The following is a 27,935-nucleotide window of genomic DNA, read 5'->3' as shown; positions in this document are numbered from 1 at the left end:
CCTTTCCCACACACCTATCACCTTCCAGCCAGCCTCCTCCCCTTCTCCCCAGCTTTTTATTCTGGCATCTTCCCCTTTCCTTTTCAGTCCTGAAGAAGGGTCTCGGCCTAAAACATTGACTGCATATTCATTTCCATAGATGCTGCCTGGCCTGCTGAGTTCCTTCAGCATTTTGGGTGTGTTACTCTGGATTTCCAGCGTCTGCAGACCTTCTCGTGTTTAGCATTCCACTTTAACTAAACTTTTGGTTACTTGCAATAGTATCTTTTTTACTGTTGAAATGGATCATGTTATTGCTAGAATTAGATCAATTAGCAATAAATATGATAGACGATTAAACATGTCAAAGGTAACTGGAACATTAATAGGCGTATCATTCATTAAACTGCATTTGTTGCAAAATTAGCATGCTGCTTAAAGTATATTGTGATGTGACATCATTCATCAATGAAGAGTTACCGAGTAACTAAAATTGATCTGTTTACCAATACCAATAGCAGGCAGGGCTTGCAGAAAATTGTTAAGTCAGCAGAAAGAAAGAGTGAAATAAAGATTGGCCATCATTGTTGGAGGTACACAATGTATCCAAGACAAATATGGATTTGTGAAATGATTTGCAAGGATTGCCTGTAAATCCAGTGAACTGATGCTAAAATTTATTGTTTTACCTAAAATATAACAAGCCCTTCTGTATTTGTTAATCTATCATTAGGTATTATACTCTTACAATGTTAGAACAGATATTAGTTTCTGTCTCTGAAACAACAAGCTGCAATATTTCAAAAATGTTACTATTTCCATTCCAAGAATAAGCCATTTTCTCTATCACTTATCACTCAAAGATTTTACTAATTTCCTGTGCAGAGGGATTGGGGCAAAAGATGAAATAATAACATTCAGTGCTGTGGTAATGCAAGCGGTATTAATAGGTAAGAAGTGTGCTTACTTTCCACAGATCTGCAAAAGAAGAAAGATAAAAAAAATGATGGGAAAAAATAACATTTGGCTTTTAGCTGACAGGAAGAAATGGCTGCATTCGGAACGGCTGAGCAGAAGTTACTGGTTAGAGTTGGAGGACTGAATCTTAATTTGTTACAGTATCTTTCAGTCTGAAGCCTTTTGGGATCTATAATTTTACATAGTGTAAAATTGTAGCAAGTAATTAACAGAGGATTGTTGATATCTCTTATTCAGTATACCACTGTGTTGTGACAGTTAAAGCACTAAAGAAATGAAAGGGAAAAAGATTGTAGTCAATTAAAAAGATGGCATAGGTTATGTGGACATAATGTTGTGTTTTTCATATCACAATCCATTTAAAATAAGCATCAAGTGAAAATAAAGCTTTTAGTTTTAGGATAGTATGAAAAGGCTGCTATGATTTTAATAAATCTTGCATAGAAGCAATATAGTAACAGTAGGACAGCCTCCTTTTAGGTGTTTTTACATCTGTGGGAAACAAAAGACAAACATATTTAAGAAATTTTTGACATCCTACATCCACAAAGATGATGAAGTTATGTTCATGGATAATTTTTTATTCTCTTTGAATGGATTTTATTTTGAATGTTAACATTTCCTGATTTCTTACTAAGCGAGCACTGCCATTTCCTTTCTGTGCTATTTAGAACTCAAAGACTAAGTAAAGTTTTAAATGATTTAAATAAATGCCATTCCTGGAGTGAAGCTTTTCAAAAGTTCCTGTTTCAATGTTCTAAAAACTGCCAGAGCTTTCAATAATGTTGTTTAAACAATGTAAAAAAGGCCTTTTCCAGATGAACTGAATGACTGATTTTAAAAATAGTAATCGATTGATGTGAATCAATTAATGTGTGAAGAATACATATTCACCAGTATTTCTTAGATCATTTAACATGCTTTATTTCAGCATTCAAAATAATTAAAAACATCTCAATTATTATACATATACAAAATAGGTACATATCCATGTACTCGCCCCAGAAATGTCTGCCTCTTTTTCATCTCTTAAGTAGAAAAAAAGGTGTATTGCTAAAAAAGCATGAAAAGGGCATTGAGATGAAACAGGAATGGCAAGGGAGAGAGGGATCCACATGCTTAAATTTGAAAAAGACAGGCAGTTTACCATGTTTTGTTTGCACATAAAAGCCTTCTCCTAGGGTATAGACAGACACTTATAAATAGCACCTCATTTGGAAAAAGAAGTTCACTGTATTCCCTGACAGTGAGTAATGTATCATAGCACCAGTCAAAGGTTCTTCAAGCTTTCCTTGATGTGCTGAAGGACTGAAAGAACCTAAGCTTAAATAGCACCTTTCATTTTGATATTTTTGTCTTAAAGCTGTGTAACCTATCCCAGCATTTCTTTTTGATTCACTGGCTTGTTGATACTTTAGGTAACATTTGTGTGAGGTAGCCCTACAAGTTTTATATTGAGGATTTGTATCTTCTGCACTACAACATAGGAAAGAACAGATTTTGATGGTTTCTTGCCACATGTAGAAGGACAATAACAAACTTTTGACATTTTTTCAAATTTATTTTGCCACCTGAAAATGGTACATACAATCTTTCAGTTTTTCTCTGCAGTGGTATATGGCAAAATGTCACCTGCAGTGATCTCTGAACTCCAAGGGGAAGTTTACACCTGACAAGTACTTTTTTCCTGTTGCCATAGAAACAGAACTTAAAAGTGTCCTTGTAGTTGCCCCACCCGTCTTCAGGCCCGAAGTTTAAGCAAGTGGACCGTGGCTGTCGAATGAATTAGAATTCAATGCATAGAAAGTTTAGAGATGACTGCAAGTAAATTTCAAGTCCGTTTTACAAGAAGCAGACTGGGCCAATGTCAACACCAAATTCTTGATCAGTGCCACCAACGTCCATAGGTGCAATGTCAATAATCGGCAGTCGTGTTGTTCTCATTGATTTGTATTCGAAGACTGTTCTGCCCCATTTGCCAGTATGTCTCTGTTGAGTTAAAGGAAAACCAAGAATCATTAATAATGAAACTTAACTACTGTATCTTGTTCAATGTATTTTCAGCCTAGGGATCCTGTAGAAGACGTGGGAGGGGGTGGAGTTTATTCTACTTAACTTGCATGCTTTTCATCCCACTCGATTAATCCCCAGATGGTGGAAGTCAAAACCCGCCCCACAAGATATTATGGTAAGGTGCTCCCCACTAAATGAATCATAGGTATTCCTTCAGTAATTTAAAGTTAATTTCATTAAATTTAAAACATTGGGAACAAGTTTCCTGATAACTAAACTAGTTCTCATTTCTGCTACAGGTGCCATTATTAATAACCTATAGCCCTTAAGGTCCTGTTAATGGTATTGACAAACTCACCGTGCAACCATCCTCAGTAACACTGTACACCAATCGACTGTCGCCTTCTGCTCTGATTTCATTTTCATTGGATCCTTGGAGGAATACGGCCTTCTTCAGATTACCAGTTTCCTCATCCATGTAGGCAATGCTGTTCTTACAGTGGTACGTGATGTTCTGTGTTGCCTCAGATGACATTAAGCGCAGGAAGGTAATCTGGATTGCAACATCGCTGGCGAGAACACCATCATCACCACCATAGCCAAACTAAAATGAGAAAGAATGGAGTTTTCTTAAAATGAAAATTAATGTAATTAATTTAAAAAAGCTTGTGTGACATTGAAGCATAATTCCAAGCAATAAGATGCTTCAAAGTCACTTAATAAACTGATAAATCATTTTTATTAAATACATCTATTTCAATTTACCATCTCATCACAAAACAAAATCAGACACATTTAATGAATAATAAATTGTATAGATACAAAAACAAAACATTTGTTGATACCTGGAAGCCACCCTCCATGTTCTCGCCAAACCAGACGTGCTTCTTCTCTTTTGGATTCTTGGTTGTGTACCAGTTCTTTTGTGGGATGGACCGTGGGCTTGGATAGACACATGTCTCACCAGTTTCCATGTTACAGAATACGCGGATGGCATCCAGAGAGCAGCCTTGGTTTGGATCAATCCAGTAATCATCTGTTGAAGAGTGTCGAATGTGTTTAATGTTCCACTTATAATTTACCCAAATCAGCTTCAGATGTTATGGAGCTTTATAATACCCTGACAAAGCTAAAAGTTAATTCAAACCTAAGTAGAAATGCTATTTGCAGTTGTATTTTACTTACAGCAATTATTCCTTATTACATTGTATTTTCAATCACAGCATTTCAATCATTTGCCTTGTGTGTGATAATCCCTACATGCAAGTTTACTCTGTGGATGGTTGTGAAGAGTCTCGATGAGGTTCAGATTTTAGCTTACCGCTCTTCCAGTCTGGGTGGCACATCTTCAGGTCACGGCAAGTACGGGCTGGGTTCTTTCTAGTACCCTCTGGGCTGCGGATGCTCTCAATTTGCTGGGTGAGGGATTTCAGAGTGGTGTCAACTTGGATATCACGGTCTGCAACAGCACCAGCATCATCTGCCCTGAAGTAACGGAGAGGATCTGCACCTTTCTCTGGTGATGGTGCCAGGTACTGGAAGTCAAATCCTCCATGAGCTGGACCAGGGGGGCCAGGAGTACCAGGAGGTCCAGGTGGGCCCTACAAGGTGGTTAAAGTTTAATTAAGAAAACATCCCTTGAAGAAAATCAAGTTCCTAATCAATTGTAATGGCATCAGCTGAGTTATTACTTACAACAGGGCCAACTTCACCAGTACGACCACGAGGACCAGGTGGACCAATTGGACCAGGCAAACCACTAGCACCATCTTTACCAGGAGAACCAGGTGGACCAGCAGGACCCTAGAAGAAAGGAAAAGTAATGAAATCTGTCATCATTTTGTCAAATTATCCCTAATATTAAAGTTAGGAAGGATCTGCAATCCAAAATTTAATGTTTTCATTTTAGATATTTGATTTTACTAAATGAAGATTTATTTAAGGCAGCTGATTTTTATAAAAAAAATTATTGTAGCTAAAAAATAGACATCTCTTTCTGCAAGGAAGGAGATACTTACACGTGGACCAGCAGCACCGGAGGGGCCAGCAGGACCTTGTTCACCAGGAGGACCCTGTTTGGCAAAGTAAAATATTTAAACATGGTAATAATATTAGACAAAACTAATTATTTGAGGAATTAGAATAAGTAATTTCTCATGAAAATGGATAACTTACAGGAGGACCAGGCAGACCTTGAATACCTGGGAAACCTCTGTGGCCCTTAATACCTCTTGCACCAGCCTCACCAGTTTCACCTCTGTCACCACGTGGGCCAACTGCACCCTATTTATAAAGAAAATCCGGTTAGTTTCTGATATCTGGTATTTCATTGTTTACAATTCCAGAAACCTAGTAATAGAAAGTCCAGCTTGAGTTAGGTTAATATGTCCTACACTTTTTGTTTAAATATTAAGCTTAAATCTTTTCCATAAAGTTAATTACACATTGTTATAACTAATTGTTGTCTTTTCATTAATTAAGAATACAAATAGGTGTAAATTATTATAAATTCACCTGTAAATTTGTTTGCTAAGAATTATCATTGGTGGTGCGGACAAGTTTAGCTCTATGGAGTAAATGTGAACATCTTGTAAGATAACATTAAAAAGCAATGCTACTTACAACTGGACCACGAGGACCCATTGGACCAGCAGGACCAGCAGGGCCAGCAGGACCCTGTAAAATAAAGCAAAATGCAAATATAATTTTCAAATCAATACATCATTTTAAAACAATACATTTCAAATGATTGGGTTTTGATTAATAATGTTAAGTGAAAAATGTTTATCATTTTGAAGCTGAAATTGTAGAATGGATAAAAAGAGTTATAATTACAGGTTCACCACGATCGCCATGCTTCCCAGCAGGACCAACTGGGCCAGGAGCACCAGGAGCACCGGGAGCACCAGGAGCACCAGCTATACCAGCTTCACCACGATCACCCTAAAAGTAAATATAATATTAGTTTTTAATCATCATTCAAAAATAATTAACTGCTCATATTAACAATGTTTAGGAGCTTGAAACAGAGATGACTACAAACCTTGGGACCAGGTGCACCATCACGGCCTGGGGCACCTTCAGCTCCAGGAGCACCCTGTAAGAGATAAGTATTAAAAAAAATTAAAAACCTAACATTTTGATATTAAAACATCACCTTTATCTCTTTCACCAACAGTATTAAGATGCATTCAAGAAGGAGCTAGATAGGTATCTTATGGATAGGGGAATCAAGGGTTATGGGGACAAGGCAGGAACTGGGTATTGATAGTAGATGATCAGCCATGATCTCAGAATGGTGGTGCAGACTCGAAGGGCCGAATGGTCTACTTCCGCACCTATTGTCTATTGTCTATTTACTTTACAAACTGAATCAGAATGCCAGACTGAAAAAGTAAGAATCGCTTGACACAGGGCTCTATGATTCAGAATAAGATTATCCCAAAATCCGATTGACACTACAAACATTTAGTGTCCAGTGGAAGTGAAAATACTTCCCACTTTAAAGATGCACAAGTTATGGAAGTGATGTGCAGGCATATTTATCTGATATTATAGCTGCACTTTTCACATCACCTAAAAAGTGAATATAACACACTCTCTCAAACCCTTTTGTGGAAATTGCAGGTAGAGGTGGAAATGCAAATTCAGTATGTACTCCAACTAAGATCTTTAAGCAACTGCATTCCTAGAAGTAGCCAAGTAACTGATTTTATAATTGATTTGTTGAAAATAATTTGATTTACTATTTAATTATGTATTTATCCAAATAGTTCAATTTGGCAGACACATAAGACACTTGATTTAATACAAAGAAAAATTATGGATAATCCTATTTTAAATCAGATTTTTTAAAAAAGTGTGGGTGCAAAGAAAAAAAAAGACCATTAAAAAAAAACCGCCGGACTTGTTAACATGCAAGAATGTTTGATTATTGCACTTTGGAAACAAATGAAATCAACCCCTCAGGTGCTCTAATCTGGTTACATTCATACCTCACGTCCAGATTCACCAGGTGGGCCAGCTAAACCAGGTGGACCCACTGGGCCAGGAGGACCACGCTCACCAGGTGCACCAACTGGACCTTGTTTGCCAGGTTCACCCTATGTATCAAATAGAGAAAACACATAATTATGTTCAATGCACATAAAAACATTGGTTAAAAGATGTAAAAGAAAATATAGTGTTGAAATATGATAGATAGTATTGTAAAGCAAATTAATATCAAATATATTCATAATCAGGAGGAAACCCTAACTTAACAGTAAAATCAGCAGCAAATATCTTTTATAGACATTCTGATAGTCATACATTTACTGCTGATTCCACCAAGTAGTAAATGATTAGGTTGTTCAAATTTTTATTTGAGATGTAGCTTATTGCAAAGACTATAACCTACATGAAGAACTTCACAAAAACAAAAAAAAAACTACAACTCACACTTTGACCTTGGAGACCCATGGGACCGCGTTCACCTCTGGGTCCTATAGTGCCAACAATACCACGGACACCGGCAATACCCTGAGGTCCGGGGGGACCAGCTGCTCCCTAGGAGAGAAACAATTAATTGGAGAAGGTTAATAACAACTGAAATACTGGCTTAATTTTTAATATATTATAATTCACCCAAGTAATTGGCTTTTGATGTCATTAAATGCAAGTCAATCATTTTATTGTCTGAATCATTTTTTTGTTCATTTTGCATTAAATAACACATGAAGGATATGTACCCACTACAATTCACCATTCCAATATTTGCATCAAATAAGTTATAGTTTTAAGGGATTAAAAGCTTTGGATTTTGACAATGCAAGATGAAATTTAACGGATGGCAGCAAATTGGTATCCCTTTGTAAATGCTTCCTTGAATACCATAAGTAGCATTCAACTACATTCTATTTTGTACCAATGAACAAGGAATTTCTCCTTTATTGCTTGCTACTTTGAATGCTTATACTAATTTGTTTCTTCAAATGTTAATTATGGCAGAAATTTTTCAAGTGACTGGTCAAAGGAAAAAAAAAGTGCAGAAAGCCTTCACCAGGAGCAGAGTGATTTAAGCCACTTACAGAAGGACCATCAGCACCAGGAGAACCCTTCTCGCCAGCAGGGCCAGGAGGACCAGCAGCACCAGGCTCACCAGGACGACCAGCAGGACCAGTCTCACCTCGCAGACCTTTAGGACCTTCTTTTCCAGGAGGGCCAGGTGGACCAGGAGGGCCAGAATTTCCCTACAGATGAAGACAACAGCTAAAATACTTGTGTCTCAGTTTGTAACTTAATGAAATGAAAGCAAATAAACAGTTCAGAAAATTTCACACAATTGCCAATTAGTCTTGTTAATATTTTATAAAGATTATATTTGGTATGCTTTTGTTACTAAATAAATACCACAATTGTACTTTGCTTTATAAATATCACATTGATTTGAAAATAAATTACCATGTTAAAAGTCACATCCAATAACTGTACTTACACTAGGACCAGGTGGACCAACTCTGCCAGCAGCACCAGGGAAGCCAGTAGCACCCTAAGATAAAGCAAATCATAATTAGGATTATTCACATGGTTATTTTGAATATGTATTCAAATTTGCAATTCATCTGATTGTATTTTTATTTACAAGTATCATGACTGTATCACAGAATTTATCCTCATTTGTGAAAACACAGATTTTTAGATATTGAGGGATTAAAGGGATATGGGGTGAGGACAGGAAAGTAAAATTGATATAAAAATTTAGCCATGATCTTATTGGTGGGCAGATCAAGCACAGGAGCTGGAATGGCCTACTCCAGCTTCTATTTGATGTTTACCAAAACTGCATTAAACTGAACAGATGCTTTTATCAACACTTCCAAAGATCTACAAAGTTTTTTGCTTTATGGATCATCACTTGAATATAATACTAATGACCAATTGGCAAGTATATTTTTAAACTGTTTGATAGTATGAGGCATTCTACTTGATGTCAATTGTATTAAATTATAGTGGTGAAAAAGAACACATTTTTGCTACTAAATAGCATATTTTGCACAAATCAACAGGTATGAATTTCTGGACCGAATTTCTACCTCTTTTTCTGTGGCCAAAGTAAAGGAACTGAACTTAGTACTACATGGCCAGGGGCTTGATTCAAGGCAGTCTACTAGAATTTGAAACTGAAAGCACCAGCATCAGTGGAGCCTTGATTCTGTGATACTGGTCAGGATTCTAGTATTTAAAGTTAAATAGTTCAAAATACAAACTCACAGGTGGACCTGGAGCACCGCGAGCACCTTTAGGCCCAGCAGGCCCAGTAGGACCCTGAGGAAATAGAAAGAAAAAGATGGATTTGTAATCAGATAAAGACATGCATGAAGACTAAAGGAAAGCAGACTTGCTTTTTAGGCACTGAGTTTTGACTTGAGCATACTTGTGTTTCTGGAATGTTTACTTACAGGTGGCCCAGCAACGCCAACTGCACCAGAAGGACCTGGAGGACCAGGATCACCCTTTGCACCAGTGTCACCAGCTTCACCTTTAGCACCAGGTTGACCATCAGCACCCTGTAATGATTAACAGAAAAAAGTCAATAAGCAATGATTACTTTATAACTGGTTGCTTATCATTATTTTTATTTAAAGAGTAATTCTTGAGTAAATTCTACTATTTTAGTCACAATGCTCTTAGGAGGCCAAGGTAATATTTAATAAATTACGTGACATCTGTTGCACTAAATAGAAGCTTTAATACCAATATTACTTTCGTATAAGCTAATATTTATTTAAGCATAAGCACCTAGAACTCATCTGCATTATACCAAGAAAACCAGCAGTGTTCACCAATTTTATACATATTTCTTCATGAGTTAATGCCAGTGACTAATATGCTATAGACTTGTTTGGTCTGAACCTTTCTTGTTCTCTAGCAGTTTTCTTGGATTTCACTTTGCTCAAGTGAGTTCAATAGTGTAATACTCAAAATAGGTTTCTGGTCTTTTTACTTCCAGAAGTACCAGCTTTTAGTAACTAAAGACTCAACCTGAAGCTGCTTTAACTGGGCATACACATTTCTCCTGTGGTCACAATTCTGCACAGCTCTCTGTAAAACAAGCCTCATGGAGACTGACCCAAGTTAGGATCTTGATCTCCATACCCTCAGGAAGGTTTCAGATGCCAATTGAGTAAAAAGAAATACATCAGACAAAAGAGGTTGCCCAGGACACCGACTCCACGAAGGCTTCATGCCTCCCGCCCCCCAATGAAAACTTCCAGGAGGAACTGTGCCTATGTAGGATTACCCTTCATTTCATGTGTGATGTTTGGAAAAGCTCACATGTGGCATCATTAAAATCAGTATCAGGGTCACATTACTCTTGTTTCAGAATCCTTGCAAGGTGATCTCTTAATATATTCCATGTGACATTTTAATGTTCATTGCTGAAAAGCAAAATCAGAAAAATCTATTGGCTATTTAGAGACTTTTGCTGAATTTTTCTTCTATATTCACACCCAGAAGGGAGATTCGGCTGCAAGTGCAGAGTACCCAAAAGTGAAGACCCTCATACAGGACATTCATGCCCTTACAAACTTCTCCCTGGTAACGTCTTGCCACAAGTGCCCTATGAACATGGAAGCTGCCTCACATGATGCCTGTTCTTCAGGAGCCTGTGTATGTTTCTCTGTCTTTTCTTCTCCAGCAGTCTCACATCATTCAAGCAACCACTTATTCCATGCCAATGTTACCGAGTAGCTGAAAGAGTGCTGGTTGTATTATCCTTTACTAGCTACTTCAAGGTCAATAGATGTGAGGAAGTGTGGTGGTAATGTAACAAAACCTATAATGTCTGCTGCTCCGGAACACAGTCAAATGAAGGAATACACTAGTACTGCTGTAGAATTGGTGCTAATGAATTTCATTATTTTTTTAAGACTTTTCTGGAGCAGTATTAGGGAAATTCCTCATTCTCTTCTTTTAAAGATGAAACAGATGAAATTCTGTGCCACAGTTACTTTTTCTTACAAGATCCATGTCAAAACCATTTTATGTATTAAGTTCCTTTTATTAATGTGCAGACCACAGTTACTAATTATTTATAACTTTTATATTAAAGGATGACAATACTTACAGGAGGACCAGCAAAGCCAGCAGGGCCAGGAGGACCGGGTTCACCACGTTCACCCTAAAGAGAGAAATAGGAGGTCAGCTACACGTATGTCCTTAAGGAGCTTCAACACTTAGAAGCTGAACAAACTTAACAGGCACTACATTTTAAAATACAAGGATAAAACAGTGGTACATTTTGAATGGGCTTTACAACTACAACTTTGAAAAGACATTTAGGTAAGTACAAAGAGAGGAAAAGTTTAGGCATATATAGGCCAAATGCAGGTAAATAGGACTAGCTCAGGTAAGCCCCTGGTTGGCATGGTGAGTTGGGCCAAAGGGCTTGTTTTCATGCAGTAAAACTCTAAGACTGGTTTGTAGTGGTTAAAAATTTGCATGTTCTGTGTGCAATTCCCCCCCCCCCCCATTGCATATGAAACCCATCAACAAGATGGGAGCCTTGAAACAAATTATCCTTCTACATATTTAACTACATAAAATATGTATTTAGTTGATGCGACATGTAGTATAGTAGAAGCTTTACATTACACTAAGATTCTAAAATTTGTTTCTATTGATTTCAATAGAACAAAGTTTTGGAACTGTACAATGACTGCCATAGCATGCACTTAGTGCAAGCAACCTGGAATGAATTTCTAGTTCATGGCCATATAAAATGAATTCTACTTACGGCCTGACCACGGGGACCAGCAGGACCAGCAGGGCCAGGAGGACCAGCTTCACCCTGTAATCAATGAATGCAATGATGTAGTTAAGACATAATAGCAAATAACTTCAAAATAATAAAAACTGAATTTGATGTTTAAGTATTAACAACAAACAATATACATTTATTGAATGTCATTTGGTTAGAATGATAATTATTGTGTTGATTGTTAATGATTTTGGAAAGAAATATATTCTCTGTAAGTGTAATGTCATTTTCTGTATTGATTGCCCTTGAAGTACTAACGCCATAATGAGGATAGATGGTATATGATATCAAGTCTGTAATGTTCTGAAAGGTATTTAGTTAACGATAAATAGAATTGAAATATATTACCTTCTCGCCAGGGGCACCAACATGTCCAGGTGGTCCAATTGCTCCAGACATACCCTAAGAATAATAATAATAATAATAATATTTTAAAATTAGTATCCCAGTTTTCAGTAACTTTGGACTATATTGACATTGTAAACTGCAGATAGAATGCAAATGCAAACAAACTTACTTAGATATGGAACAAGTTAAATGAATTGATCTAGGTAGGAAAGTGTGCTAAGTAAGAGTAACACAGTGGAACAGCAGTTAGCATAATGCCGTTACAGCACCAGTGAACCAGGTTTAATTCCACCACTGTCTAAGGAGTTCATGTGTTCTCCTTGTGATCACGTGGGTTTCTCCCAGGTGTTCCAGTTCCCTCCCACATTGCAACGACGTACGGAGTAGTAGATTAATTGATCACATGCGTGTAATTGGGCAGTGTAGGCTCATTCAGCTGGAAGGGCCTGATACTGTGCTGGATCTCCAAATAAAAGAAAAAGTGCAGGACGAAGACAGAGTTATAACATTCATTCTCTATCCTGAAAGCTTTGCTTAAAACCTCCTGCACTGTAAGTGCATATGATTGCCATTAGTGAAAAAAATAAAGTCAAGGAATATGTGAATACTTACTCTCATTCCGTCTTTACCTGGAGGACCATCAGCTCCCTTTGGACCTGCATCACCCTATTAGAGACAGAAGGGCAAAGGAAAGAACAAAAGATAGTTACTTTTAAGCACAGGAGCATAATTTACACCATATTATATTGATAACTTGGTGAAATTTAACAAAATGTTAGAATATTCAAAGTAAGCAAACTCACCCTTGCACCTTTGGCACCAGGAAGTCCACTAGCACCACGTTCACCAGGCATACCCTGCAGACCAGGTGAACCTTGGCCACCAGGAGCACCTTGTGGACCAGTATCACCCTAAAAGGAACCAGAAGCTGATACTATAACATCACTGGCTGCATTTAGCCTAAAGCTTTCAAAGTTAAAATGAATATATTTCTGGATATACTGAAGTAGTTCTTATGATGCTATGCACATTTTGAATTCATGTTCTAAACTGGAGAATATTCTAAAGAAAAACATCAGTGCCTCAATTATTCCTTTTATATTGAGATGTGTACTTTTATTTCATTCTTTAGAAGGTGCCATGCATAGCACAATATCCTTAAGTTGAGAGAACTTCATTTCATGCTGCTTCCATCTTATGCTTAATATGATTTAAAATTTTTAGTCATATTTTACTTGTACTTTCAAATATAGAGTCAGCTGTTCCTGTTCCTTCCCCCGCCCCCAATCACCACCAATTCTTCCCACACCTCTCCCAATCCATTATTTGGTGTCCTGGCTACATTTCCCTCTAAGCCACATCCTACATGTACCACCTAAAGAGCAAATCAAACCTTGACCTGAATTCTGCAGACTATGTCATATTCAGCTGCTGAGAGACACTGGTTCGTTCATTTTTAATTTCATGCATTATTTTCTATCCCCAATCCAATTGATTTCCTCCTGTTATTTTGCTCACAAATAATTAAGACCCACAGATGAACTCCTTCCCTACATAGTTTAATCCCAAATAGCGTTCTTTCTTACAAGCATCTGCTCTGAGAGGAAATCAAATGAGTACTCAGATGATAAATCAAGTAGATTTAGTTCTGGAATGGCAAATATAACAAATCATCTTATTTATCTGGAAATACTACCACTTATATCTGGTGGAAATCCTTTCCCTTTTGTACATGTGAAGATTTACCTTGGGACCATCACTGCCGGGAGAGCCAGGAGCACCACGAACACCTGTTGGACCTGCAGGACCAGGAGCACCACGTTCACCAGTGAAGCCTCTCTCACCCTAATAAAAATAGTATTGGAACATTAGAGAAAAACAACCAGAAAAAGGGATGAAGTAAAATTATCCAATGCAAGATTTTCTTTGTAATAAGGATACATTTTAATAAACTTACTCTTGGACCAGTAAGGCCAGGAGGACCAACATCACCAGGCAAGCCCTATTGTACAAAAGTAAAGAAATAGTAATTAGACTTTTAAAAAAGCACTACATTCATAAAACAGTTTATCCTTTCTGTTACATCAAATCTTTTTAAAATTCAAATAATACAAATTGTATTATTGCACCATTACAAAACTGTAAGAATCTCAAACTGGCATCCTATGTACAGTAATCCACATTCTTAAAATTTTGTATTTATAATTTTCTTATGGTTTACCCTATAGAGGGAAACTCCTGTTAATAGTTTTGCATTAAGTGTGTATATTCTCTGGCAATCAGAGAAGCCATTTTAGAATGTTTAAACCCAGAGTTTGTACACATGCCCTCTACAAAGGATATCAAATTTCTGTCAAATTAAACTAATGACATCAATTTCATCCCAGTTAAATTAATGGTTTCTTATATAGGATAAAGCTAAGTAAACTTAAAGATTCACAATACTCAGTTGTCAATATTTCTATAAAGTTTAAATTAATCAAAGATTATTTACGTGGACAATGCAAACATTGACCAACAATAATTCTTCAAATGTTACTGTAATACACAATTACGTCACGATACAAACCTGTTCACCAGCTTTTCCAGGTTCACCAGCAGCACCAGGAGGACCAGGGAGACCCTAAAGAAATGAAATCAGGATATTGTGTATTAATAATTACATAATGCAATGCTTTGATCCAAAACACTTAAAAACTCTTACATCCTCTTAAAATAATGGGATGAACTAATGTTTATACCTGGAAGCCAGGAGGTCCTGGGGGTCCTTGTTCACCTCTTTCACCACTGGGGCCCTGTGTAAAAAATGTTAGATTCAAATAATGACTGTGTCATATGCTAGTTTAGTTATTGCATGCATTATTAACTATAGAGTAATGTAACTGGATATCCAGTTTCACATGCATTACAGCTGTAATATTATCTTCTATAATAATATAAGTAATTCTAATATAAACATAAACAGTTACTGTATAATTTGTTTGAAAACTTTTGCTTCAACCCATATGTTTGTAAAGCAAAGAGATGAGGGGCAATATTTTCCTTTCATGCTTTCTAAACCAATCCCCAACTAACATTAAATTTGAGGTTGCCTCATTTATCACGTTGAATATATTTTCTTAGATTTTTCATATTTGACTTACAGCAGGACCAGCAGGGCCAGGAGCACCAACTTCACCATCTTTGCCAGGAAGACCCTAAAATAAAAAATAATTCTTTGATTACGTCTGTCCTTGACATCTAGTGGTTACAAGTGTTACTCCCTAAAGTTTTGATGTAGGAATGTTGAATTCTAAATATTTTCAGTATATGCAGCTAATACTTACCATTAAACCAGCAGGACCAACGATTCCCCTCTCACCGGTTTTGCCTGGTTCACCCTATATAAGACATAGGATTAGAAAAAATGTTAATGAGATGATTGTAAATATTTAATCATGTAACATAACTTTTTTCTAATAAATTAGATGCCTCGTGGGTTAAGAGGGACAAAAAGTCAGCCATGATGGAATGGTTGAGTAGACCTGATGGCCTAATCCTGCTCCTATGACTTAAGGTTTCAATATTTCAATGCCTGTGCAACACAGTCCGTACTTCTGAAGGGATAAGCCATTAAGAAATTACAGATCACAGTCTTCTGAAGTAAAGGTTTTACACTTGTTTCAGCACCCAAATGCTGTTAGAATAGGGGCTGGTGTGACTATATGAAAGCAGATACTGAGCATGTCTTTGCAGCTGTACTTATGAGCTACAATTTGTTTTTTTGCCAAACTTTAGCCAATTGATTCCAATACACATTTCAGAATGAAAACTATACATTATATTATCTTTGAGTTTTCATACTTACAGCAGCACCCTTGGGACCAGGGAAACCCATCACACCAGGTTGACCTCTTGGACCAGAAGGACCAGGTGGACCAGCGCGACCATCTTGACCAGCTGGACCCTGTTAGGTTAGAATATACTGTACATTGATGCTGTGAAAATGATGCAAACCTAGATTTCTTCTATGGAAATACTTGCTACATATATTTAGTAACAGAACTTAAATTTAATATACATTGTCTTTATTTTTAATTTTATTTCAGCTCTCTATTTTTGATGACAAACTACAAGTAATCAGCTTAAAGTAAGATTTAAAGATTATTTTCAAGGGAAAAAGATACATACGGGAGGACCAGGCTTGCCATCAGCACCAGGACTGCCAGGGCTACCAGTCAGACCCTAAAACACAAAAAGGTTTTTAAAAGTGCTTTATAATTACATCCCTTACTTTTCAGACAATGATTTGCAGCTACTAAAAACAATGGAAGAATGTCTCATAGTCTTATATATCAACTGAACAGAAAAAAAATGGAATCAGTAGAATACCACCTTTACATTTAAGTTACTCATACACTGCACCCATCCCCCCCCCAACAATACATTAAATAGGGATATATTTCAATCACCTGCAAGTTTCAGAAAAGAGGCAAATGCATTGTGACTTTCTATATTAAGTAGTCTCAAGGGCCAATAGTAAATATTATCAATTTTGATTTGTAATCTAAGGTGTTTTAAAAGTAAGTTGAATTTTGCTTTCTTTTCCTTGCAGTATTGGCTTATATCAGGCATATTAAGCTAATTTGATAAAAATAATAGGTTTTGGTTTGAAAAAAAAAATGTAAAACTAGATCTTCCTCCAATTTTAGTTTGGGACACTTTAATTTTGTAATTTAAAAAGCTACAATTTAAGAAAATGATGCATATTTTACACTAAGAAACAAAATTGTCTCGATCATTTCCTTAGTATGCTTTGCATAGGTTTTGTCTTACACTATTAGGTTGTCTTCTACATTATTTATACATTAGTTCTGCAACGTAGCTTTAGAGAAAACTCACCCTTGTACCAGGCAGACCAGGCTCACCAGGTCTTCCAGCTTCACCAGGGGCACCTTTGGGCCCAGCAGGGCCAGTGTTGCCACGTTCACCGGGAGGGCCCTAGAGAAAACAGGCATTGGAAGAGTTTAGAGAAACTTATAAATGGTACTGTCCTTGTAACAAAGAACAAAACAGAAACGTTTTAACAAAATTTGCATACCTTGGGTCCAACAAGACCCTCAGAACCAGGGAAACCACGATTTCCAGGAGCTCCCTGCAAAGGAATGAGAGATAATGAAGCAAGATCATGCACAAGTGGAGAAATATTTGATGCTAATTTTATTGTTGAAACCAATATTCAACCTACACGTTCACCAGGGCTACCAGGAGCACCCTGAGCACCAGGCTCACCACGAGCACCTCTTTTGCCCTCCTCTCCAGCTGGACCAGGTGGACCTTGGGGACCAGCAATGCCCTAGAGAATAGAAAATGTAATTAATAGTCAGTCTACTGGAGCAACTAATATCTCATGTTTTATAATTCAATCACATTTCCAATTAAAAATTAATTGTGTATAAAGCACAAGATGCATACTTACAGGTTCACCTTTTGCACCTGATTCACCCTTGGAACCAGGGGCACCAACTTCACCCTAAAGTAAAAACAAAGTTATGGTAACTATCGGGAGGTCAAAAACAAAGGCACCTTCATTTTATGATAATGATTAGATTCTGACTATATTCCGGAAATTCTAGAGGCATACTCCTCTCCACCTCTGTGCCTCATAGGAAATCAGCAGAACTTCCAAGAAAGTGATACAGTTGTTTCAAGCTTTGTATAAAATTTACTTGGAGTTATATGACTGATACAAATAATCCACATTCTCATTAGATATTAGAAAGGGCATTCAGCAATATGCATGGGATCAATAGTATGAAAATTAAATAGCACATGTCATTATCAAAATATTTTGCTAATGGAACACTGCATTGTCCTATTAAAATAGTAATTAGTAGGAAGAATGTTGTTCATATTCCTTTTCTGTTAACAGGGGATGAATCTAAATTATATGTGGCTTATAAAGCTACTTTAGATACTAATCTATGGGTCATACTATCATATTAGAAGATCTTAATACCAAAATGATCAGAAATCTTGGGAAAAGTGCCATCTCTGGGATAACCCTGATCCATAAGCACTAAAAATATGATCTTGAATGCCATCACATTACTCTGGATAACTTAATGCTTACAATGATGCAAAATATTTTTGATAAATCCAGTAGTTACTTACGTTGTTACCCTTAGGGCCAGTAGGTCCAACTGCACCTTGTGGGCCACTTGGTCCTCTTGGGCCGGGGAAACCAGGAGCACCAGCAATGCCAGGGGCACCCTAGGACAAAAAAAAAAGAGAAAAATATATCAGTCAATGACACCAAGACATTACTGGAAGCAAATTCATTTTAGAAAAGCATTAATTTAATAAAATGTACCAGTGGGCTTTAAACATGCATTATTATGAACTCTTGTTTGCTAATCTATGTAAATATTCATCAGTTAAGTTCTATAGCAAAGGAAAGAGAAATGAAAAATAAAAATATTTGGGGGGGGGTTGGATTTCAGAGCTTGGTATCTCCATAGCCAAAGGTCTGGTTTCTAATGGTGGACTAGCTGATATTAGAAATGAGGAAGAGGAAGAACTACAGATATCAGGACTATAGAGCTGGAAATAACAGGGAGGTCCTGAAGGGAATTGATGAACAAGGATGAAAGTTTCATAGAGCCAATACAAGTCAATGTATGAAATAGTACTGGATGTGAATTAGGACATGGACGCCAAAGATTTTAATAACCTTAACTTTATGGATGATCGAATATCAGATGCTGCCCAGAAATACATCAGGACTCTCAAGCCTAGAGATAACAAAGAAATGGCAAGCTTCAACAGAAGAAGAGCTGAGGAAAGGACGGATAGGTTATGCTACATAGGTGGAAATAGGACATAGCACTGGTTGGACCTCCTCTGAAGTCAACTTTGATGCCAAGTTGGCAATCTAGTTCACTTTCAGACAAATACCTGGGAGTAGAATAGCTTCAGAATAGAGTTTTTTTTTGGCAGGGGCTAATAATCAGAATTAACTGCTAGACTGACACTTGGTTCGAGAGAGAACTTACAGAATGAATTTTATACTCACAACTGCACCTTTGGGACCAGGAGCGCCATCAGTTCCAGGGTTGCCCTAAAGGTAAAAACAAAGATTGGGTGAATGAGTATTTTAGAAAAGTAAACAACTTTTTAAACTGTTAAATAATTTGATTTTTAGTGCTGATACTTACAGCGGGGCCAGCTGGGCCAGCAGGTCCAGGACTACCAGGTTCACCACGAGCACCAGAAGGACCATCAGCACCACGGCCACCAGCAGGACCAACTTCACCCTAAGCCAAAAGAAAAAGGCATTTTAACTAGGCTTTTGATTATCAGGGTTGCAATAGCAAATCAGCACTGGCAGGTTTAAAAGCTTTACTCAATTAACACTTGGCTTTTGATTTTCTCTTTTAAAGTATGAAGGATATCAATGTATTTCCCAGAAGTAAATACCTCCAATAATCACTGTGAGGGTACAGGGAGATCATTTTTAGACATTTGTTTAGGTTTCCATACATGGCTGTGGTTTGAACCACAGAAATGAAAGAAGTTCGTTGTCAAATTGAGGTGTTCACTATAATAGTTTATTGATAACCTAATCGTGGTGATAACCCAATATTGCCATACAATTCTAAGGTGTTCTTGCTATAAAAGCCATTGACCAAATCGTCATTACATATGAAGCACATCTCCTGTCTCCATATGCACACTGATTTTATTCAGAGAACTAATTCCCAAAACCAGATTCTTATATTCATAAGAACTTTACTCCTTTATTCCAATAGAGAAGTTACATTTGTTGTTATTGTTCCATGCTGCCCATTCCCAACATCTGGAATGTCATCTCAGATGGAAGTGTCAAAAGTATCATTGAAGTCCATGAAATTGAAATTTGGATGCTTACAGTAGTTCAATGTACATTTAGTGTTGAGCCTATGTAACCAAAGATGAATTTCACCCACCAGACTTCAATGAACTAATGATTACAATAGAATGGAAATCCTTGGAGTCAATAGAACTCTTGTCATGTAAGGACAACTAGATATCCTTGATCCTAGATATCAACTCTATCAAAACTAGCAGTAAATTATGGAGCAATTTTTGGCATTTCCCAGTCTGCTTTGACAAGAATAAGTCAGTCATGACAATGTTCTCACAGTGAGATGAAACACAAGCTACCAAGGTTCACTTCCTATGAAGGGCAAATAACTTACAATATCAGTATCTCAAGTCCAATCTAAATTTGTCTTAACCTGATCTTTGTACTCAATGTGTAGTGCTTTTTTCTTAACTTCCCTCAGTTCAGAAATCATAATTTCTGATGTGAAATTTTGAATGGACTCACTTATATTAGTAAACAAAAAACACAACTTTCAAAGTTCCAGTTGTGGCATGTAAACCCACCTTAGCTCCAGGAGCACCAGGGAAGCCAGGAGGACCAGCGGGACCAACAGAACCCTGAAAGACAAGTATTTAGCTTAATATTCCATTCTGATAAAAATGCGGAGAGTGTAAGAACATCAGTCAGATTAATTAAAAGTACTTACAGGTGGGCCAGCAGCACCAGCAGCACCATCGTTACCACGAGCACCCTAGAATCATTAAAAGACTCATTATTATATTTCTTTCAAGCTGTTCAGATTAGATATGCATAACATTTAAATTGGTTAAAATATTATGACAAATCTTAAGGGCTTGTGATTCATTTAGAAATGTGATGTACACTTACAGCAGGGCCAGGAGGGCCAGGGCGACCTCGCTCTCCATTCGCACCACGTGGGCCCTGTTCACAGTAAATCATGGTGTTATTTCTATTCCATTTATTGCATATCATAAATACAAATACACTTCTGTTAATGACTTGAAACAATACAGATTATAGCTCTCTTCAATCAAGATGATAAACTGAAACGTGCTGCCTTGAATTGCCATCGGATTCTCTTAATTTTCATTTTAGCTTCAACTGGTCACAACTTTACCAAAAATTGCATGATGGCTGGTTTTAGCCATGTGCATCATGTTGCTCAGTTAATAAAGAATCCCATAGAAATATCACAGGTGTCAGTGTACTGTAACACAGTCTCCTCTTTTATAAGGAAATCCAGATTACTTAATAGGAAGAATGTAGATGATCGTCTCAATTAATAAGGCAAAACTTAATGTACCCAATTATTTTTAACAGCATTGTATTAGACACTTCCTGACCTTGTATAAGACATTCTTTTCAAATAAATGTTAAATTTCACTCATATTCTAACAAATTTATGTTAACTTGCTTACCATTGGACCAGGAGTTCCATTTTCACCAGGAGCACCAGTTTCACCCTGTTGTGAATGGAATGATAATCATTTAGTGGACTAAATAATTACAGTGCAATACTAAGTATTGAGTGTTCAATTTTGAAAGGAAAAAAATGTGCTGAAATAATCACTCTTCCTTCTAAGTGAAGACATTACCTTAGGGCCAGCTGGACCAGAGTCACCCTTAGCACCATCCAAGCCATTGAAACCCTGTATACAAAGGGGAAAGTAATGAGGAACAATACTCTTAATGTCTTACAAATTATTTTGTCATTCTGACTTCAAAGTGTTATACAGATGCATTTTGCATGTTTTACTAAAACAAGTACTTCTCTGTACTGTTTGTTAAATACCAAAAAAGATCAAGCTATAAGATGGTCTTACTCTGTGTCCTTTGATTCCTGGAAGTCCAGGAGTTCCAGGGAAACCACGAGCACCCTAAAGACATAATAAACATTGGGTAAAATCAGGGAAGGAATATATTTGAATAATGTATTAACTAATGCATTTTAATGGGCAGGTAATATTTTTTCAATCCAAATGTTTACAATGAACAAAAGATTGCAAATTATGCACGGAATTAATCACAAGGCAGTGAGTAACTCACATTACATGTGATGAAGAAGTTGCATAATGTTCAAAGAATATCAACTGAAAATCTGTTACCTGAGGACCAGGAGGACCACGTTCACCGGGGCGACCAGCTTTGCCATGTTCACCCTATAGAGGAAAGTAACCAATATAGCCAATATTAAAAAGGCAGTAGAAATTAAAGCTGAATATTCAGAACAAATCAAAGAGAAGCATAGCATGGATATCGATGCAGCAATAGTGTTATCTAGTATGTGCAATGACTGGAGTTAAATTTTATTGTATCAATGATAAAGAATTGCTTCAAAATATAATATAGCAACAAAAGATTTTAGATTTATTCTATTTCTACGCCACTACTGCTGAAAATTCTACTTATTTATGCAATTTGTTCAATGCAAAAATTGAAGTTCACACGCACATGTACTAAGTACTTTTGCTGACTTCTTGGCTACTTACATCATCACCATTCTTGCCAGGGGGGCCAGGAGGACCACGTGGACCCATGGGACCCTAAGGGGTTAAAAATATCTAATTATGAATATTGAAACAGAAAAATAGAAGGATGTTATGTGTTAGCCAGAGGAAAATTGCAATATCTTTAATACTAAATGCAAAAAAAAAACTGAATATGCTGGAATCTATAACAAAAGCAGAATGCTGGAAAAAAGCAGAAGATGAAGCAGCACCTGCTGAGGCCAAAGGTGTAAATCAAAGTTTCCAACCAAGATCCTGCATCAGGTAGTGATGTCATCATGCATACATTTGTTAGGTGATATTTACAGGAGGTAAAGTGATAACTATGTTTCCAAACAATTTTAGCTTGATTGCAAATGAAAATTAAGTTCATAAGCAAAACTGCTTTATTGATTACTTACAGGTGCACCTGGTTCACCAGGCTCGCCTTGGTGACCTTGGAAACCTTGAGGGCCCTAAAGAGTAACAATAGAAGTAATATGTTATTAATAATTGCCTTTTTAGTACACCCAAATCAGTATTATTTTCAATACTACACACAGTATGCTTCCTTAGTTGCCAATGCTTAACTTAAGCTAAGGCTGACTTTTACACTCCATTTCCATAATTCAGTTATATAGAAACTCATGGAATGGTAGTTTATTTATATATATATATATATCATACAAGTAGATAGCAACATTCTTAATGTTTATACTTTTGGATAAACCTCTATTTGTCTAAGTGTCAAAGGCATCCTGCAGTTGGATACCAATCAATACTTCAAAAAGATTACTATTTTGTGTACTTACAGGTGCACCAGGGGGGCCAGGAGCTCCTCTGGGACCCATTGGACCCTATGACAATAAAAGACATCATGTTATGCACTTCAATTACATGCTGTATTTTACATTCTATTGTGAAGAGAATCACATCTACGGAAGAAATTATTCAATAATCTCATTTAATTTAATCAAGAATCAAAGCATTTGAGTATCAACAGATCTTCCTATTGAGTTCATTAATATTTTACACTTTCTTCCATTTCAAATAACATTCTAATTCTCAGTAATTCATTACTTTACTTCAGAATGATCAAAATTGCATGCACCATTATGTAGGGGAAAGCAGAGTTTTTCTTTTTAAAGCATATACATATGTAAATATCAGTCACCAATTCTAATCAGCTCCCTTCATTCAGATCTATTAAAATCAATATAAATAAATGCGAGGAGACAAGTTTAACTAATGGTCAATGGATATATACATAGTGTGTACACTTGTTTACTAGTAGTTAAACTGTAGCAAATGTGTAGGGAAATATCTTTGTCATTTAATTAAATTGAATATTGCATTTGCTCTCAAATACATTGAATGGAATAAAATGTAAAAACTCATACCATAGGTCCAGGCATTGGAATACCACCAGATGTTTTCTCACTGAAGCCATCATATTGGGGGAGGAAGTTCTGAAAAAGAGCAAAGATGATTTAGCCGCTTGACATCAGTAGAATGTATTGAGAATAATCCAAGGTGTTCCACTCTTTTTTTAAAAAACAGAAAATCACCAAGTTAGGGTCACTTACTCCGCCAAGGCCAGACGTTCCAGGTGGGCCAGGTGGACCAGGAGGACCGTCTCTGCCGGGAGTTCCAGGAACTCCATCTCTTCCTGGTAATCCTGGAAGTCCCTAAAAAAAAGAAAGAAAGATAAATTTAATGTTTGGAGTTAAAGATCAGAATGTAATGTACATTAATTCATCTTTGGTGAATTTACTGGTTGAGCAAAACCGTTTATCACTCATTCATGTTACTTTTGTGGATTCCCAGCTAATAAACCCATTCCATCCTTTTTATGATTTTTGCTAAAGCATTCAGAGGCTAAATTGGTAATCCTTTGACTGTATATGGATAGAATATAGGACACAGATTTCTTATCCATTTTAACATTTGGCATCTAGTATGATCAACAAGTTTCGAGTTTGTGGCCATTTTGTGGCATTGTCTACATGATAGGTATATTAAAACTTCATAACTTTGATAGAAATATATGAACAGAAGGAAGCTATTTAGCTGTTCGTGCCTGTGCTAAAATTGAATTAGATTATTGATTACTAGTATCTTAAATGTACCTACATTGGTCCTGTATTCCTCAATATGATGTCTGGCAAATGTCTATCATGTGTGGTTTTCAATTATTTTATTATCCTATCTTCAATAATATTTTACCTATTTTTTGTGTGAATAAATGCTTCCTGATCACACCCCAAACGTTTTGGCTCTGATTGTAAAATTCTACTTTCTTTTCCTTGACTCACTCCACTAGAATTTTCTATTTATTGTATCAGTGTTCTTAAATCATCCTAATGCAACAGAAAATGGCAACGTTATTGAAAACAATAACCTACTTACTCTATCACCCTTAGGACCAGGCTCTCCCTTGGGGCCAGGAGGTCCCTAGACAAAAAGTGCAATTATTATTAAATTTTTCAAATAATTTATTAAATGTTAAGAGATTACATTATAGTTTCATAATTAATGTTTATTTTGAATTCTGTGCATAAACAAAGTTTATCTTTACCTGAACCCTTGGGCCAGAAGGATGCTGAAAAATAACAATGAGTAAATCAATGTGTGGAAATGTAATAAAGATGAATTTAAGTAAATTCTTTCAGATAATCCAGAAGTGAATTATGTACTTACTATTACACCTTCATCTGCTGTAAAAGAAAGATTAATTTAATTAATAAGCTCTTCAAGAACTATTTATAACATTTCAATTACATAAGAATTAACAGGTTATTATAGGAATGGAGGGGTTGTTCCAAGAATTGGAACTTGATTGGTTTGAGATTTCTTCCTGGTTTAAGTTTAGTCTGACATCATCATTGAATCATACAGTGATGTAATTTCAGACATACAAAATAAAATATCAACATCTCTAAAACCATTTGAACAAATACTCCTAAATCGTCATAAAACTCGATATTTTATGTTATCAACAATCAAAGCTAACCAAATTTAAACTTCTTGTTTGCTATCCTTTTGCATGGGAGTTTAAGTACTACATAAACTGAAAACAACATTAATGCCACTTATAAAGGTTCCCAAACATTTCGTATGTTCACAGATATTCCTAGCGCAAATAATCATTGGCTGTGATAGTTTGCTAGTATCCCGATAACTTTTAGCTCAGTATTTCCAAAGAAGAAAACTGTCGACTTGCTCCCAATCTGGGCCCCATGGGCCCTTGGATAATGGCAAGGCTCCATGGCATAAAAAAGGCTGGGAACCCCTTAAAGATGCCAATATTGATGGATTAAGTTTAGTTTCTTTGCTTCATTTCCGCTGCTAGTCAGCCCTAATCCGTTTTGCCCCTATAATGATACAATTAAGTCTGTAAGTATATGTGTTACTGTCAAACAGTTGGCACTGCTTTTTATACTTATCAAACAACCAGAGGTCACTTACGTTCTTGATCGGGGCAGACAGGGCAGCACTCTCCGTCGGGGAGTTCAGCATTAGGGCAGTCGGTCTTTTCATCGCAGATTATTTCATCGCACAGGACCTGGCCACTGTCGCAGACGCAGATCAGGCAACGGTCGGGTTTCCAGATATCGTTATTTTGGTATGTTTGTCCATCCTTCATGCAGCCCCCCGTATCACCTGCAAAATGAACAGGGAACCTAACTGACACAGCACCGGGCGTTCGTTGATGCACAAAATACAGGAACAGAAACCTGGACGTCATCACCTACATCTCAAAACAGACAGACCATTTAATGAAAGAAGAGGATTAGTGTACCCAAATTTTGTGCAAAATAAAGGTTCCTAATTCGAAGAGAAAACACTACAGCACAAATCAGCAATCACACGTCCATTTAACAGCGCCTCTCAGAGATATTTGTGAATCAAATTTTCAAGCAACACGACTTGATGTTTAATTTTTCAGATGTAGAACAAAATTCCTGATATTTTGATAAAAGTATATAAATGAAAACCATTGAAGATTCAACAGATGGCGCTTTAGCTCCATTCATGTTTTGCCATTCGTACAATTTATCATTTCTCTCTCCCAGCAGTAAATGGCGCACAACAAATCAAATAAGTTGTCCCAATCAATTAAATGTGATTTGACTTAAAACGTTTTCATCTTAAATTGTCGTATGCTTTGGGAATAATTATATGTTGATTTGATGGGGTGGATGGCGAAAAGAGGCGAGGCAGATTAGTTTTGAAGGGCGCAAATTTGCGCCTTGACTGAAGATGGCGATGTTGAACCGCGCTACTGAAGCAATGCTTCCAGCAGAGAAATCCTGGATGTGGCACGCGAACATCTGGATTTCGTTTGGACTGGAGATTGTATGTAATCTTTCCACCTACACACTTACTTTATTGACTCGAATATTTTATGAATAGTTTTTAGACATTGTTATTTTCGAACAAGTTATACCAACCACATACTTAGCATTTATGCATGAATTTAGAACGAATTCAATTTATGATCGAATCTGGATTTTGCCTTTTTAAATTGGGACTGTTTACCTTTTGAACATATAAACATCTTCTCAATCACGTTATGATCTACGTCGTTGCCCTGAAGATGCTATTTTGTGTATGCTAGAATAGCCGGACTTGTGCCAGCTTTGCCTCGGAGCAGTTATCTTCCACGCTCTTAGGAGACACACCCACTCCGAACGGACAACTGTCTTGGACAATAGTGAATGTCCCTAAATCCTTCGTCCCACTTAGAGCGATGTTACGGTAACCGCCCAACATCATAACTGATACCACGAATTGACAGATTTTGTTTTATAATCCATTCCCTGGGGACCATAAAATGATTCCATAAAAGGAAATGCGCTCCAGTTAGCAATTTCCAAAGTTCTCTTAGAAATTATTATCGGCAAGTAACAACGTCTTAGCATCGGACACTGGTATCAGAATTTTAAACTACTCTTCCAGCTACAGGTTAACTTTATTACCTAACCCTTACCCCCCCCAGCCAGAAACAATACAACGCTACTCAACTTTATGCAATGTTTCAAGTCTCAGCACGCGGCGGCAATTTTTAAATTACTCGTTATTTTAATGTTACTTAGTAAGCAACTGCGAAAGAAAAGAACACAAGAACTGGAAAGCAACACTTACCATCATCTTCGGCTTGACATCTTCCCACTACTAACGTTGCTGCAAGTAACAGCAAAGTCCGAGTATCCACAAAGCTGAACATGTCTAGTAATCAGACATGTAGACTCTTTGGGGTAAAAGGGGTTCTATCTTTAGCGGCCGAACATGCAATTTCTGATGTTGTGTAATTCCAAGCTTCAGCACCGTGCCCCAGCAGAAACTTCCTACTGTTCCGTTCGCAGATCGAGGGTCCTTTTATGTGTGTCTTGGCTTCGGAGGTGTCAACGGGTGCCACCCACCTGCAGACAGGCTGGTCTCTTTCACCGGCTGAAAA

At 36.9% G+C, this 27,935-nt stretch overlaps 1 protein-coding gene across 1 annotated transcript; it reads right to left on the bottom strand.

Annotated features, from left to right (window-relative positions):
- Nucleotides 1–2,497: 2,497 nt before the first annotated feature.
- Nucleotides 2,498–27,856, bottom strand: LOC134340075 (collagen alpha-1(I) chain-like). Its single transcript, XM_063036901.1, has 53 exons — nucleotides 27,623–27,856; nucleotides 25,943–26,137; nucleotides 25,175–25,191; nucleotides 25,053–25,076; nucleotides 24,884–24,928; nucleotides 24,061–24,162; nucleotides 23,875–23,943; nucleotides 23,287–23,331; nucleotides 22,897–22,950; nucleotides 22,478–22,531; nucleotides 22,094–22,147; nucleotides 21,812–21,865; nucleotides 21,584–21,637; nucleotides 21,407–21,451; nucleotides 20,856–20,909; nucleotides 20,674–20,718; nucleotides 20,531–20,584; nucleotides 19,318–19,416; nucleotides 19,176–19,220; nucleotides 18,275–18,373; nucleotides 17,580–17,633; nucleotides 17,349–17,456; nucleotides 17,202–17,255; nucleotides 17,003–17,101; nucleotides 16,292–16,345; nucleotides 15,969–16,067; nucleotides 15,448–15,501; nucleotides 15,265–15,318; nucleotides 14,863–14,916; nucleotides 14,691–14,744; nucleotides 14,079–14,123; nucleotides 13,868–13,966; nucleotides 12,925–13,032; nucleotides 12,734–12,787; nucleotides 12,122–12,175; nucleotides 11,750–11,803; nucleotides 11,081–11,134; nucleotides 9,411–9,518; nucleotides 9,223–9,276; nucleotides 8,447–8,500; nucleotides 8,040–8,201; nucleotides 7,411–7,518; nucleotides 6,966–7,073; nucleotides 6,014–6,067; nucleotides 5,806–5,913; nucleotides 5,593–5,646; nucleotides 5,146–5,253; nucleotides 4,989–5,042; nucleotides 4,666–4,773; nucleotides 4,292–4,571; nucleotides 3,816–4,006; nucleotides 3,329–3,574; nucleotides 2,498–2,946 (listed from the first exon to the last, which is right to left on the bottom strand). The coding sequence occupies exons 1-53, from the start codon at nucleotides 27,702–27,704 to the stop codon at nucleotides 2,800–2,802; spliced, it is 4,386 nt and encodes a 1,461-aa protein (XP_062892971.1). The 5' UTR covers nucleotides 27,705–27,856; the 3' UTR covers nucleotides 2,498–2,799.
- Nucleotides 27,857–27,935: the final 79 nt, after the last annotated feature.

Source organism: Mobula hypostoma, chromosome X1 (genome assembly GCF_963921235.1).
Source record: "Mobula hypostoma chromosome X1, sMobHyp1.1, whole genome shotgun sequence".
NCBI lineage: Eukaryota > Metazoa > Chordata > Chondrichthyes > Myliobatiformes > Myliobatidae > Mobula > Mobula hypostoma.
This window is presented reverse-complemented; position numbering and strand designations above follow the sequence as displayed.

What these genes read in the sequence shown, in the direction of transcription:
- LOC134340075 (XM_063036901.1), bottom strand. Translation starts at nt 27,704, where the DNA reads ATGTTCAGCTTTGTGGATACTCGGACTTTGCTGTTACTTGCAGCAACG. An exon ending in CTGGCCTTACTGGTCCAAGA is followed by an intron (nt 13,967 to 14,078) that starts GTAAGTTTATTA and finishes TATTTTTATTAG; the next exon opens with GGTGAGAGAGGCTTCACTGG. An exon ending in CAGGTAAAGACGGAATGAGA is followed by an intron (nt 12,176 to 12,733) that starts GTAAGTATTCAC and finishes TATTATTCTTAG; the next exon opens with GGTATGTCTGGAGCAATTGG.